The sequence below is a fragment of the Talpa occidentalis genome, unplaced genomic scaffold (genome assembly GCF_014898055.3).
Source record: "Talpa occidentalis isolate TD23 unplaced genomic scaffold, MPIMG_talOcc4v2.1 talOcc4.16, whole genome shotgun sequence".
Lineage (NCBI taxonomy): Eukaryota > Metazoa > Chordata > Mammalia > Eulipotyphla > Talpidae > Talpa > Talpa occidentalis.
In genome coordinates this window covers 16,369,885-16,382,576 of record NW_023601653.1, presented here as the reverse complement: position 1 = coordinate 16,382,576, position 12,692 = coordinate 16,369,885, and the positions used below count along the sequence as shown (strand labels likewise).

Here is a 12,692-nt window from a genome sequence, read left to right as displayed (position 1 = left end):
TGGCCTCCAACAAATTACAACTTAATATGATGCTAATTCACTCTAAAAATAAATACGTCCAGCTACCATGGAATTTTTTTTTTTTTTTTTTTTTTTAATTTATTTTTTTTTTTTTATAGAGGCATGTTTTTATTTATTTATTTATTATATTTGTTTGTTTTGTTTATACATGCACTGGGTACAGTCAGAAGCGCGGGAGGGTGAGAGAATTCACCAGAGCCAGAGTGGGGAGCAGAGCAGGCAGAAGGACCGAAGTACACTGCTGAGGGGAGCAGCGGGCGGCAGGAGAGGTCTGCGCGCCATGTGGGACCCTCCTCTGGTGGCCGGGGAGCAGCCGGGGATCGAACCGGCGCCGCAGAGGCCGCGGGCAGCTTCGCAACCCAGCGCTCAACCGCTGCGCCACCGGGGAGGCCCTACCATGGAATTTAAAAGGCCCATCTGAAATGATTAAAGCATTAATAATCTACAATGTGGATTATGAGTTGTAAATGCAAGTTTCAAGCACCTATAAAGAAAGCTCAAACTCTTAAGGGACATAAAACAGACAGTAGCAAATGAAAGATATTACCTTTACCTTTGGAGGAGAGATTTATCCATTGGTCCTTGTTATTCCCATAATGAGAAATCATATTGTTTCAGTATTTTGGAGGGAATTATTTTTCACTGTACTCATCAAAAGACTTTTAAATTGTGCACCTGTTTCCCCCCCAAATTCCTCTACTAGGGATAGAACTTGAGGAATTAGTAGCTGAAGTTCTCAAAAATGTAGGTACAAGGATGTTTAATGTCTATTTCAAGTATTAGAGAACACAAAATGGAGATTAATATTTTTATATAAGGGTACACCCATATGATAAAATATGAAAGTTCTGTAAAAAATGATGTAGCTCATTATGTCCATGAACAGAAAATTTATTTAGAAAAAGTGTCTATTGCATAATTTAGCCTGTAAGACACACTGTATTAGTTTCCTATTACTGCTGCGACAAATTATTTCCAGTCTTACTAATTCTAGTCTTAATAAGTGTAACTATATATAGAAACAATCTAGAAGGAAATTTGCCAGAATCATGTTTAGGTGGTAGAATTGCAGGTGATTTCTCATTGGTCTTTTCCTGCTTTTCTGTGCTCTACATACATACTATATGAGTATGTAACACCTTCAGAATCATAAAGACTTTTTGTTTTGGAAAACCTATGAGTATTTGAGTCACTTTTGCAAAAGAAATTTTTGGAAATTATTTCCAAATCAGTTTATTTTTCTTATACTTTAGATTTATTAAGACTTTGGACGTTGAGAAGCGAACCAACTGTTGCCTTTTGTCTGCACTACTCTTTCAGGTAACACTTTATGTCTGTCTTTCTGCAGGAGCAGGACTATCCATTCAGTCAGTAAAAAAAGAAAAGAGTCCAGGAGTTGATCATCTTTATAAAACTCAGATGAAGGAAAATAGCATGAACCTTGATTAAATATCATAAGCTTGATTAAATATCATTGGCTGAACCTCTGCAGCACTTTCATCTTTAACATTCAGCCGAGCGGGTTTTCTCCTTTAGTTTACAGAGAAGGAACCCCAGTTTCCTGTCATTAGTGAGACCGTGTTGCTCAGTGAGTGGCGATGCCAGTCTGCGTGTCTCCAATGGTTGGGTCACCTCATCCCTCGATAAATTATTGCTCGATTTTGTGATGCAAAATGGAATGAAAGCAAGAATTAAGTTGAAGACTACAAAAATGGAGTGTATATACAGAAGTAGGGTTGTTTATAGTTCTTAGGATTTTGATTTGACTTTCCTGAAGAAAAGAAATTTCATCTGGAATACAAGACATTTTGAAATTTCAACCTACTAAAGTTTCTGTTTACTTTGAAGGGTGGACACCCTTGTTCTATGTATCACAGGACTCTGATAGCTTATGGAATCTAGATAAATTTTTATGAAAAGTCTTCTCTGCATGTAAGGCCAGACATTTCAGTTTTCTTATATTCATTCACCTCTTGCCAGTGGTTCAGAGGAAAGAGGTGGAGGAGGCAAGGATTCAGAGGGAATGTTCCTGCGGTTCCAACTCCTGATACTGAATTCTTTCTGCTACTCCTTACTCTAGAAGACAATGCTGTTTATACTTCAGAAAATTCATGATATAAAAATATATTCAACATTTTTACTTCATGTGGGCATAATTTCTTAGTAATACTATCCCTAAAATAAAGATTCACTGGTAGAGTATGAAGATATGCCAATTACTTTAATGAATTTAAAGGAAATTTGTAAAATTGAAAATGTAAACAACTACGTAGTATTTTGGAGTAGGATATCTTATAACTTTAATGAGAAATCTGCTTAAAACTAGATATGTGCATTAAATTAATTATATAATGTATTTGTTATCAAGAAATGGTATTTATTTTTAATAATATAAGAAGTGCTCCTAAATGTAAAATTTAATTCTATTTATCTTGTTTCTATAAAACCTAGTCTAATGTTAGTCATATAAATCACTTATGAAGGATTGGTGGAGTTAGATCATCTTTTCCTTTAATGCAGTTGAAAGTTCAGATTTACCTCTGCCTGATTTAGACTTCTGAAATAAGACTTCTGTGCTGATAGCTTGCTATAATGGAAAGAATATAGATTTTTGAGTTAAATTGATTTGACTTTGAATCCACTTTATGCCACCATTTTCTTATGATCTCAGAGAAATTAATAGTTTAATACTCAGTGATATTATATATGAGATAATCCTTCCTGCTAAGGTTGGGTCAAAGGAGAGTTAAATGAGATAATGTTTATAAAGCATTTACCTATAGTGTCCGACACAAAATGGCCTCCAACAAATTGTAACTTAATATGATGATAATTCATTCTAAAAGCAAATATATCCAACTACCATGGAATTTAAAAGGCCTGTCTGAAATGATTACAGCATTTAGAACCTGCAATGATGATAATACTAATGATAAGTACTGATTTTTCACAGGGTCCAGTGTTCTATGCATGTGCTAAGCACTTTAGGAAGAAACATGTGTGCTTATTTCTGTTTCATGGTTGCTGATGTATTTATAGTTCTTTATTTTCCCTTTTTACATTTCCAGGGTTTGCTTAGAACCACACTTCCACACCCCAAAGCTGAACGTTGCTATGCTCAGTATGAAATCACTCAACTTCTTCCAGGCATTGAACTCTTCTCAGATAGATACAGGGCTGACATCTGCTCTGTGGTTGCAAGTCTATATTATGTTATACGAGAGCTACACTTTGTCGGGCAAAGCCTCTTAGTAAGTAGTTTATAAAATCAACAAATCTTAATTCACTATGGAATTTTTGGCTCCGATTACCTAACACTTTATAAATTTTGCTATTTTTTTGATTCGTCCTTAAACTCTGTATTTAGGATTCTTATCCATACTTCAAAATAAAATATGTCAATATTCTTTCATTGACATCATTGTTTGTATTGCATTTCAGATATAAAAACAATGTCTAGTTTTTTTTTCCTTTTTACTCTGTCACTTTTTTCTTAAGGAATTTGGTAAAATTGGCTAGAGGTGTTAACTGGTCTCAAGCAGAGGCATCTAGTGTATATGTAACTCAACTCATGGTAGTCATCATGCAGCTCATATAAATATCAAAATTATGAGAGCATTTCTTTATTGAAATAAATTTAGCTTTGTGTCTCCTGTATTTTGTCTAAGCATGCTGCTAAGTGAACAACATATTCTATCTGAAATAAAAGACATTTCTTAATGTCTTAGCAAATGCCTCACCCCAATATAGCCCTCTTTTCCCTTGGGGAAATAAATACAGCATATATCATAAATTTGAAGTTGGTTGCAATTTAAAAATAAATTAGTATGCATCAGCTGTTGGTCATTTTATAATTCTGCCTTATTCTCTTCCCTAATGTTACTTTCTCTATTTTTTTGGTCTTTCCCTGCACCCATGTTTGCATCTAATATTAAGTCTTTCTCTTTTTCTGCTTCTTTCCTTTTCCTCCACATTTTTCATAAGGACTTTCTTTCCCCCCCACATATATTGCTTTCTATTCTCTCACTACAAACTTACTCTCTTTCTTTACAACATTTATTGGACTCTGTTGTAAGTTGCTAAATTATAAAGCCATGTGTTAAAGTGATGAGGTTGATAAGTGCTAACAGTTGGCAGATTTGGGCAAGAAATTGTTTATTAGGAAAAAAAAAACACCACAAAATAGTGCTCCTCATTGTAAAGGGGATTCACTTCTAGATTTAGAAAATAGTTCATTCCCCTGGGTAACCTTTAGCTGCTTAGTCATATTCATATATAATACATATCACTGCCTTGGAAAAGAAATGAGAACTTTTTTCTCTGAAGCTTAAGAAATTGAAAGCATTTTTTTTCTGAATAATTGAGCAATTGGCATCTATAAAATGGTGTGTTTTTATTTCTCAATAAAAAAGAAACTAATTTTCAAGGTAATATACCCTCTTTTTGTTTTGTGATACATTAATTATAGAAAAAGGTATTGTGATGTTTGTGGTGCATAATTGTAGAAAAATATATGATGTTAGAAATCATTTAAGACCAATCCTTCTAATCCTTTTTAAAAGCTGTTGCCATTATCAGTTGCCAGTTGACTGATAATTAGAAACTCCTTAGCTAAACTGGCAAGATGAAAGCAATTTGTATTTTGTATTGCACCCATCTCGAGAAATCCAGTGGCTAAGTAGGTTTTGATCACATAGAAAATTTCCTATGGGATACATTGGTGTGGCATCATGGGAGACAGTTAGCTAAATAATGGGGACCCCAATCATCTCCTTGACTCATCTCTTTTTGGTGGAGCAGGATCCTTCTGCAGAAACTGAGCTTCAGTTTTGAGTTGAGATGAGGCACTGTTCAGAAGTCTGGTAATCCTAGCCCCTCCGTACCTGTTTCAGACTGGATAGTGGTCAGGCCAGGAGAGATACTGATAATCTGTAACCTCCACGTATACTCATGAAACTTCAAGAAAACTTGGACTTTGGGTTAATTATAGGAAAGTAAAAATATCACGTGAAATGTTTTTTGTTTTAATCAAATATATACTCTGTGAAGGAAAGGGTTTCTTAGGTCTTGTTCTCATACAGCAGTGCCTGACACAAAATAGGCATGTTATATATATATATATATATATATATATATATATAGCCTATATATATAGATATATTGATATATTCTTATCAAAGACAAGTGACAACTGATATTGAGATGAATCAAGGGACTTGACTGTGAGTTCCCTTGCTTCAGATTTTGTATTTATTGGATATCTCATTTGCTAGAATGTTTCCAAATTTCTCAGTTATTCAGACATATAAGGTTGACTTAACCTTTTTTTAAGAAGATAACTAATTGGAATTACACTTAATTGATTGAATTTTTACTTTTCTGTGCTTAAAGAGTTGTAAAACTTAGGATTGAGTGGAAAGTGGTATTTACTTGGCACTGGAAGTCCCCGACTGCACTTTAAAATTCTGATAAAGTTATGAAGCTGTATGCCAGACAGATTTCATTTATACCGCACAATACAGTCTCCTATAAGGGGAAGCTGTTCTTTTATATAACGCCTCCAATATTTGATTTTGGCTAAGTTTTAGTATGTATTGAGACCTGATAAACTATGGTTTAAAACTAAAAGTTGTTTTTTTGTTTTTTTTTTTTCCTCTTGGTAGACTCTGCCTCTCCTTGCATTGTACCAATATTTTGTCTCGGGGATTTGCCAGGACCTAGTCAGAAATCTAGAAGCAAGAATTCTCAAGGTATTTACAGTCTTTTAAGTCATTTGATAGTCTCTGTATGTACAAACACTGACTCTTATCTGGCTGAACACCTGAGACTGATATGTTGTATGTCAATTTCACCTCAGTTAAGAAAATCAAACATTTGATATTCTTGAACTCTTGGAGGGCACTGTCATACATTAATTCAGATTTACTAGGCATAATAATATTAATTCTAATTCATTCTAATACTCTAACACTAATAAGTTGATAAGATGATGCTATACTGATATAAGAAAATAACTCACCATTACTGTAATTAAGAGAAAGAGCCAGAAATATCTAGATTTTTATGCTCAGACCACAATAAAGTGAGTATATCCACACCTGGTAACAAGGTGTAAGCCTGGAAATCACCACGTGTGACAGTCTGGTTTCCTGGTAGAAGCCAATATGTCAGTTTTCTGAAGTTTCTGTGAACTTATTGCTAAAAATCTTTATATATATCATTTTATGTATATCATGGAATATAAGAATTTTTCAATGCACAAGAAATGGAAGCAATAAGGGAGCACTAAATCCCAGTTCTGTAACTTAGAAGTCAGCTGAGATTGTCTGACTTCGAGTTTCATGTCTAGTTGGCTTGAAGTCCACATAGAATGGGACCTTAATTTTGGCTAAATTAAAATTTAGTCATTTTCTCAACCCCCTTTCCTAGTATCCTATGGTCACAGGTTCTAACTTTCGCTGAGTTTTTTTTGTATATGAATCAACTCAGCATCTTCCTGTTCTGTACTTCCTCATCTCAGAATTCAACTCTCTTCCATGTTTTCATACACACACGCCTACCACCACCACCACCACACACAACACGTTCACTCAAGGTCTTTAGTTTTATATCGAACTTTACTGAAAATTAGGAAGACCTGGAAATTTATGTAGAGGCAAAAGAAACAATTTATACAGAACGTTTGGCATCTCTGAGCTTAAATTTTTTCTTGTCCAATATCTCCCTCTTCTGCCTCCCATCCCATCCCATGGTGTAACCAGTTATGTGCTGGTCAGTGTTTCACAACTTGCTTAAAAAAAATGCCCTGCTTGTGGCACGTGAAGTTTCCATGGTGAAGAAATGCCCACTCTAGACTACAGCCTGCGGACTGGGCACTGCTGGCCTTGGAACAAGCTGTAGGTAGGCCCTGTAAGTGGGATGCATGAGCTCCAGCACTATTTTGGACATACCCTAAACCCTTGTTCCCCAAACCTTCCCCAAGTTCTACTGAGGGAAAATTAGACTTCCTTGTGAACTGCTCTCTCCACACCCACCATACCCTTGGGCCCAAGTTTTCAGACCCAGGAGTCCATTGCATTCCATTTCTAAATCAAGAAAATATCTTCTGAAGGAGACCCCTGATGCTGACTCTTCATAGATTTTAAACCCAGAAATGACCAATTTAAAATTTCTGAGTCACCCTTTCTTAGCTACCAAACTCCCAAGATTTCTGCTTTTGAATTCCAACCACAATTTTTTTTTAAAAAACCAGTATAAAACACTTTCCTTTCTTTTTAAAAACAGCATTCTTTTCAAGACTGGAAAAATTTTAAAGTTAGGGCCTGTTTCTTATTCATCTTTTAGTTCCCTATAGTCTTTTGACTAATAAATGCCTAACTCAATATTTAATGATTAACTGTTGAATTAAAAACCTGTGCTTATTAAGTGCCTACTGTCCACATTCTCCCTAGTGTTTTGTGGGAACTCACTTAGAAGATACTTGGCAAATATTTATTGATTTTGAAATTGTGCAAAACTTGGGGGATCTCACAGTTTGTGGTTTCTTCACCTGTGCACTCACAAATGCACGACGCGACTCAATCTCAGGGTACAATAACAGGCTTTATTTACAAAGGGGAACTTGAGATAAGGAAAGGGCCCCTAAGGTCACAATTGACTAGCTGCCCTACCCCAGATAGTGTCCACAGTGCCCAGTAGTCCAAACCAAAAGCTGCTAGGGCAAGGCAACATTGTCCTTCCAAAGGGGGCTTGGAACTGGAGGCACTTTGATGAGTGGTGACCAGGATCCAGCCAACTTGCAGTAGCTGGGGTAGCTACAGGTGGCGTTGCTGAGGCCGCCTCCAACAGAGTTTCTCCTGAAGCTACTTTCAAGCTGAGTCAAACCTCAGCCAACTCAAGCCTTCCCAGGCTGCCTCTCTCGAAATGACTGAAGCCTTCCCAAGCCAAATCAAGCCTCTCCTCTCAAGCTGGCTCCAAGTCTCCCCAGGCAGCCCCTTTCCCAGGCAACCCTTCTCTCAGAGACCTTCTCCAGCAACAATCTGAGGCCTTTCCTAAATCTCTGTTTATATACCCGCTTCGGGGTACCCGTCTTTCCAACCTGACCGGTCCATTTTCCAAACTGGCTCCTTCCAAGACTTCATTGGTGTTGGTGCAAGCTTGAACCTAATTTGCATCCATGGAAACCTGGACATGTTTGACCTGTTTTCAAAACCAACTTGGGGTTCAAAACCAAAACCCTGGAAGTGCATCCAGTCTGCCCAGCACCATCTCATGCAGGAGCTGGGTGGATAAGCTCTGCTGTATCTGAATGGCACTGCGCAGGTTCAAACTTGACCCATGTGTCTCCAAAACTGCCACGATTTTCTCTCTTTTTCCCCCTAAAACTCAAACACGGCTATCCCAGGGTTTGACCATGAAACCTGGTGGCCATGGTGTAGCCCAGGCTGATGTGCCCTGCTGGGAACTGCTGTTAGGATTAACCTCTGAAACAACATATGTTGAGTGCCTGCTCTGCAAAAGCACCTGGTTCGTAAGAAATCAAACAAAGGTAACCCATGGTCCTTGCTTATAAGGAGGTGAAAATAAGAGACAGTGGAGATACACAGGACAATAAGGCTCCACCTGCCCCTTGGCCGCTTCCTAATGAGTGTGGTGAGTGTTGTTCTAGGAGTTTGAGAGAAGGACAAAATGTCTTTGGGTCTTTAGGTCTCACTAAGTAGGTAAGAGTTAGACTGTAAAGTGAAGAGCTGGCTGAGCAGGAGCAAGGAGGAAGAGGACATTCTTGGCAGATATCAGGGTAAAAGATGTGAGGTGAGAAAGTATTGCCTCCTATAGGGGGTGCACCGGTTCAGGTAGACTGGAGAGCAGGTTTCCAGCAAGCAGGTTGTAGAGGATAAAGTGAAAACTCCACTCCACGATGTGGACCTTCTGGGGTCCCCGTCTTGAACTCCAGACTGTGGGGAGACACAATGTGGAAGCTGAGCAGTGAGAGAAATGAGGATACTGTGGCACAGAATTGGGTAACAGTGCCACTCTGCTCTGTTATTAAGAGGCAAGAAGGCCGGATGGGCTGAGGTGACCATGAATGCCTTGTCAGGAGGCTGAAAGAGGCTCTGAAGCACAGACTGTGCAACATGGTTTCGAGGAAATGAGTCATTTTGATTGGAAATTTAGCATTGGTGACTATTTCACTCCTAGAGCAGCTTAAAGCCATGGAAGAACTGTGGGCTCCATCTATTCTGTGGCCTTGGGTTGGGCGGGAAAATTAATCATAGAATTTGATAGGCGAGGGAACAGAGAGACATAGGATCCTACTGCCATAGTGGTGCTGAAAGACTGGAAGAGGATTTCCACAGGAGCCACGGAAAAGGGCAGTCCTATCAAGGAGTGAATGGCAGTCTGCGTGATGGAGTTTGTCTGACCTTTCTGAGGAAAATGAGTGGGAAGAGAGAAAAGCTCTAGTGTGGAAATTGTAAACCCTGATGTTTTCTGGCAAGTGAGACAGCAGCAGATCACGCTGTTAAGTTTCTATAGTGCCCTGTGTCTTTCAGGGAAAGCTTTCAATCTCTTTACAATCAGCTGACCTGGCTTCACTTTGCAATGGCCAACATCTTAAAAGATTTATTATTGTCAAATGTCCCATGTTCAGGGGACAGGTACCGATTCAGTATTTGTGCGAGTGAAGGGTTGAATTATGGGTCGTCTTTTCGTCCATCTGGATTGTTTGTGTTCACAGCATTGGTTGTTTCTGAAAATGCATGTCCATTATGATCACTGTAGCTTTTCCAAATGGTCAGATGGGCTTGTTAAGTTGAAACCAGAGGCAGCCTTCACCCTTACAAGTTGTAGCCCATGTACAGCAATCTTAAGAGTCAAGACGAGAGTAACCTCCCACAGCTGTGGGGATGTGTTTTCTCTTAGGGGTAAAGAGAAAGACAGTCATCTAGAAGGCTGACAGACTTCCTATACCCCTCTCATTCCCCCTTTGCTGTCCTGTGACATTAGGGACTAGATTAGAACCCAAGGTGTCTTAGGCAAGAACTAAGCTGTTTTCTCCATTGAAAATATTCTCATTATCTGTCATGTTTAATTTTCATGTTATTGTCACATCCTATTTCCTCTAATTTTTATTTCTTTAAAATTTATATACTCTTGAATGCTAAAGCAGTGCTTAAAGGAAGAGTAAGATGGTTAAACCTATTGAAGATAAATTAAAATTTTGGTCTTCTGGGCCTCCCTGGTGGTGTGAGTAGTTAAGACACAACCTATGAAGCTGTCCGCAGCCACTGCAGCACGAGTTCAATCCCTGGCCAGGGAGCTACCCACATGGCACAGCAGACTTCTCCTGGCTTGCCCACTGCTCCCCTTTCAGTCAATCTTCTGTTCCCCACTCTGTCTCTGGTGGATCTTCCCACTCCCCAACACCTCTGGCCTGTACCCCAGTTCTTGTGTGCATAAATAAATAAATCTTTAAAAAAAATTTTAGTCTTCCATTTCTCACCCTCTTCCCATCACTCCCCAAGTTCTTGCCACACAGGCTGTTCTGTAGCACCTCGGAACCTCTAGATTGCTCCCTATTAAAGTCCCCTCAGCATATTTTCATGTCTCTCTCCCTTACCAAATCTTCTCTTGAAGGTGGTCTTCTCACAACCTTAGAAAGAGCACATTGTCAGCACCACCTACCTCTTCTTATAATGTCTATATGCTTGCATGTCATATTCATTTAGCTAAGTCTACATCCTGATGGAAAGGAAACTTCTGGGAGGACCTGGCACATCAGAGGTGCCTAACCAGCACGTTGAATGAATGAACTGGAACAGGAACTTCTTTCCCTGTAGTTTGCTGATTTTACCTCCTGCTGGATTGTATTCCACAAAAAGCCCTGTGTAACCAATATATAGTTAACCAATTAACTAATGATGAGTCCATGTCTTCACAATGTCTATTCATTAGGGATAAAGAAATGATATGTGGTGATATATATGGTGGAGTTAGTCTCCTGACTTCCTTGATTTTCCCCAGGGTGTGAGAAAACATCTGGAGTGTTTTTTTTTTTCTTTTAGTTCACTGTGGGTACAAAAAGATGAATTCAATTATTTTTCTAAAAATATTTTTTGCACCTATCTTATTTTATATGTCTGCCTCTAAATTGAACCATGCCTAATTAATACCCATTTCTTGAATAGTCCTGCTTTTTCTGAGCACCTCGGTCCATCCATGATACACATAAGTCAGCTTTCACACAAACACAGACATTTTCATCCACCTGCATTTACTAAACATTCCTTCATGTTACCAACACAGCAGACATTTTGGATTTCAGCACGTTGTTGGTTTTTCTCTACAACGTTTATTTTGTAAGTAAAGCACAATTTAATTTGAAATCTCATTTCCCCTCTTTTTTTTTTTTCCTTTAAAGATAGAAATACTTATAGATTTACGATTCTTCTCCGAAGCCTTCTATGAGATGTCCCAGATTTTTTACGGAAAAAACATGCCTTCCTCAACACCTGCCAGCTTTAAAACTACTGGGAAGATAAAGGTATTCCTGCTGTTTATTCAGAGTCATTTCTTTATTTTTGAAGGCTGCGTTCCTAGAATCTAGACTGCGCTTTTGCAAAAGTGTCTGGCACTATTGCTCGCAGGCACTTGGGAGCATTAGTATGGAGATTTAAAATCACTGGGCTGCTGCAAACTGCATGTGTTTATCTTTTTTGAATGCTGAGTAATATTCCATTGTGTATATGTACCACATCTTCTTGATCCAGTCATCTATTTTTGGGCATTTGGAAGGAAGGGATCATGCTCAGCGAAATAAGTCAGAAAGAAAAAGAAAAATGCCGGATGGTCTCACTCATAGCAGGAATTTAGAAAACCTAAATAAGGGACCAGGAAAAAGACTAATTAATACAAAGTAAAAATCAAAATCAACAAGCAACTATAAACCAGAGACATACTATGGGGTGGGGAGGGAAGGAGAGAGGAAGGACTAGGGTCAAAATAAGGGGGGGGTGCAATTGTATGGGGAAATATAACCAAAATGAAAATGCATACATTGTGCAAAAATGAAAAATGATGTAGGAATTATATAAAATAAAATATTAATTAAAAAAAGAAAATACAAAGGAAAAAAAAATCACTGGACTGGATAAATTCAGCTGGGGACAAAGGTAGAAATAGGAAAGCAGAAGTTAAGGATTGAGCCTAGGGTCATGCCCAGGTAGAATCCAAGAATTCTGGGAGAGAAGGAAGCCAGTTAGGTGGAGTGTTCAATGACCACTGTTTTCACCAAAAGAGGCAAACAAACAGCCTGAAACTAATTTTCACGTGTAAATTCCAAACTTTGCTTTTATCAACTAGTTTTTGTAAGACAAAAGTGTGAGTAGATTATCTCCCAGTGGATTGCGACTTCAAATTTTGTGTCCTCATAGTTAATTTGCAGCTTTCCAGCTTCAATTGGGAATTTCAAAAGTGTAATTAAAAGAGGAAATGCGTTCAGGGTTTATAATTAAAAAAGGTGCCAATGTGATGAGGCAGAAGGCTAGTTATTTAAAGAAAGGATTAATGAATTAATCAGTTGTAAAAGAAGTAAATGAAAAAGCCTGGCAGATTTCTATTGGTCTTTTCACAAGCTTAAAGAAATTCTCTATTTTTGAGAGGGAGGGAGGGCA

The 12,692-nt window shown here is 38.2% G+C and overlaps 1 protein-coding gene across 5 annotated transcripts in view; it reads left to right on the top strand.

Moving 5' to 3' along the window:
- CFAP54 (cilia and flagella associated protein 54) overlaps positions 1 to 12,692 on the top strand; it is a 226,279-nt gene that overhangs the window by 123,957 nt on the left and 89,630 nt on the right. For all 5 annotated transcript variants that reach the window (XM_054696113.1, XM_054696112.1, XM_054696111.1 and 2 more), the window contains exons 44-47: positions 1,275 to 1,341; positions 3,090 to 3,272; positions 5,685 to 5,771; positions 11,441 to 11,563. In XM_054696113.1, coding sequence (XP_054552088.1) covers positions 1,275 to 1,341; positions 3,090 to 3,272; positions 5,685 to 5,771; positions 11,441 to 11,563 — 460 coding nt within the window. The remainder of the gene's footprint in view (positions 1 to 1,274; positions 1,342 to 3,089; positions 3,273 to 5,684; positions 5,772 to 11,440; positions 11,564 to 12,692) is intronic.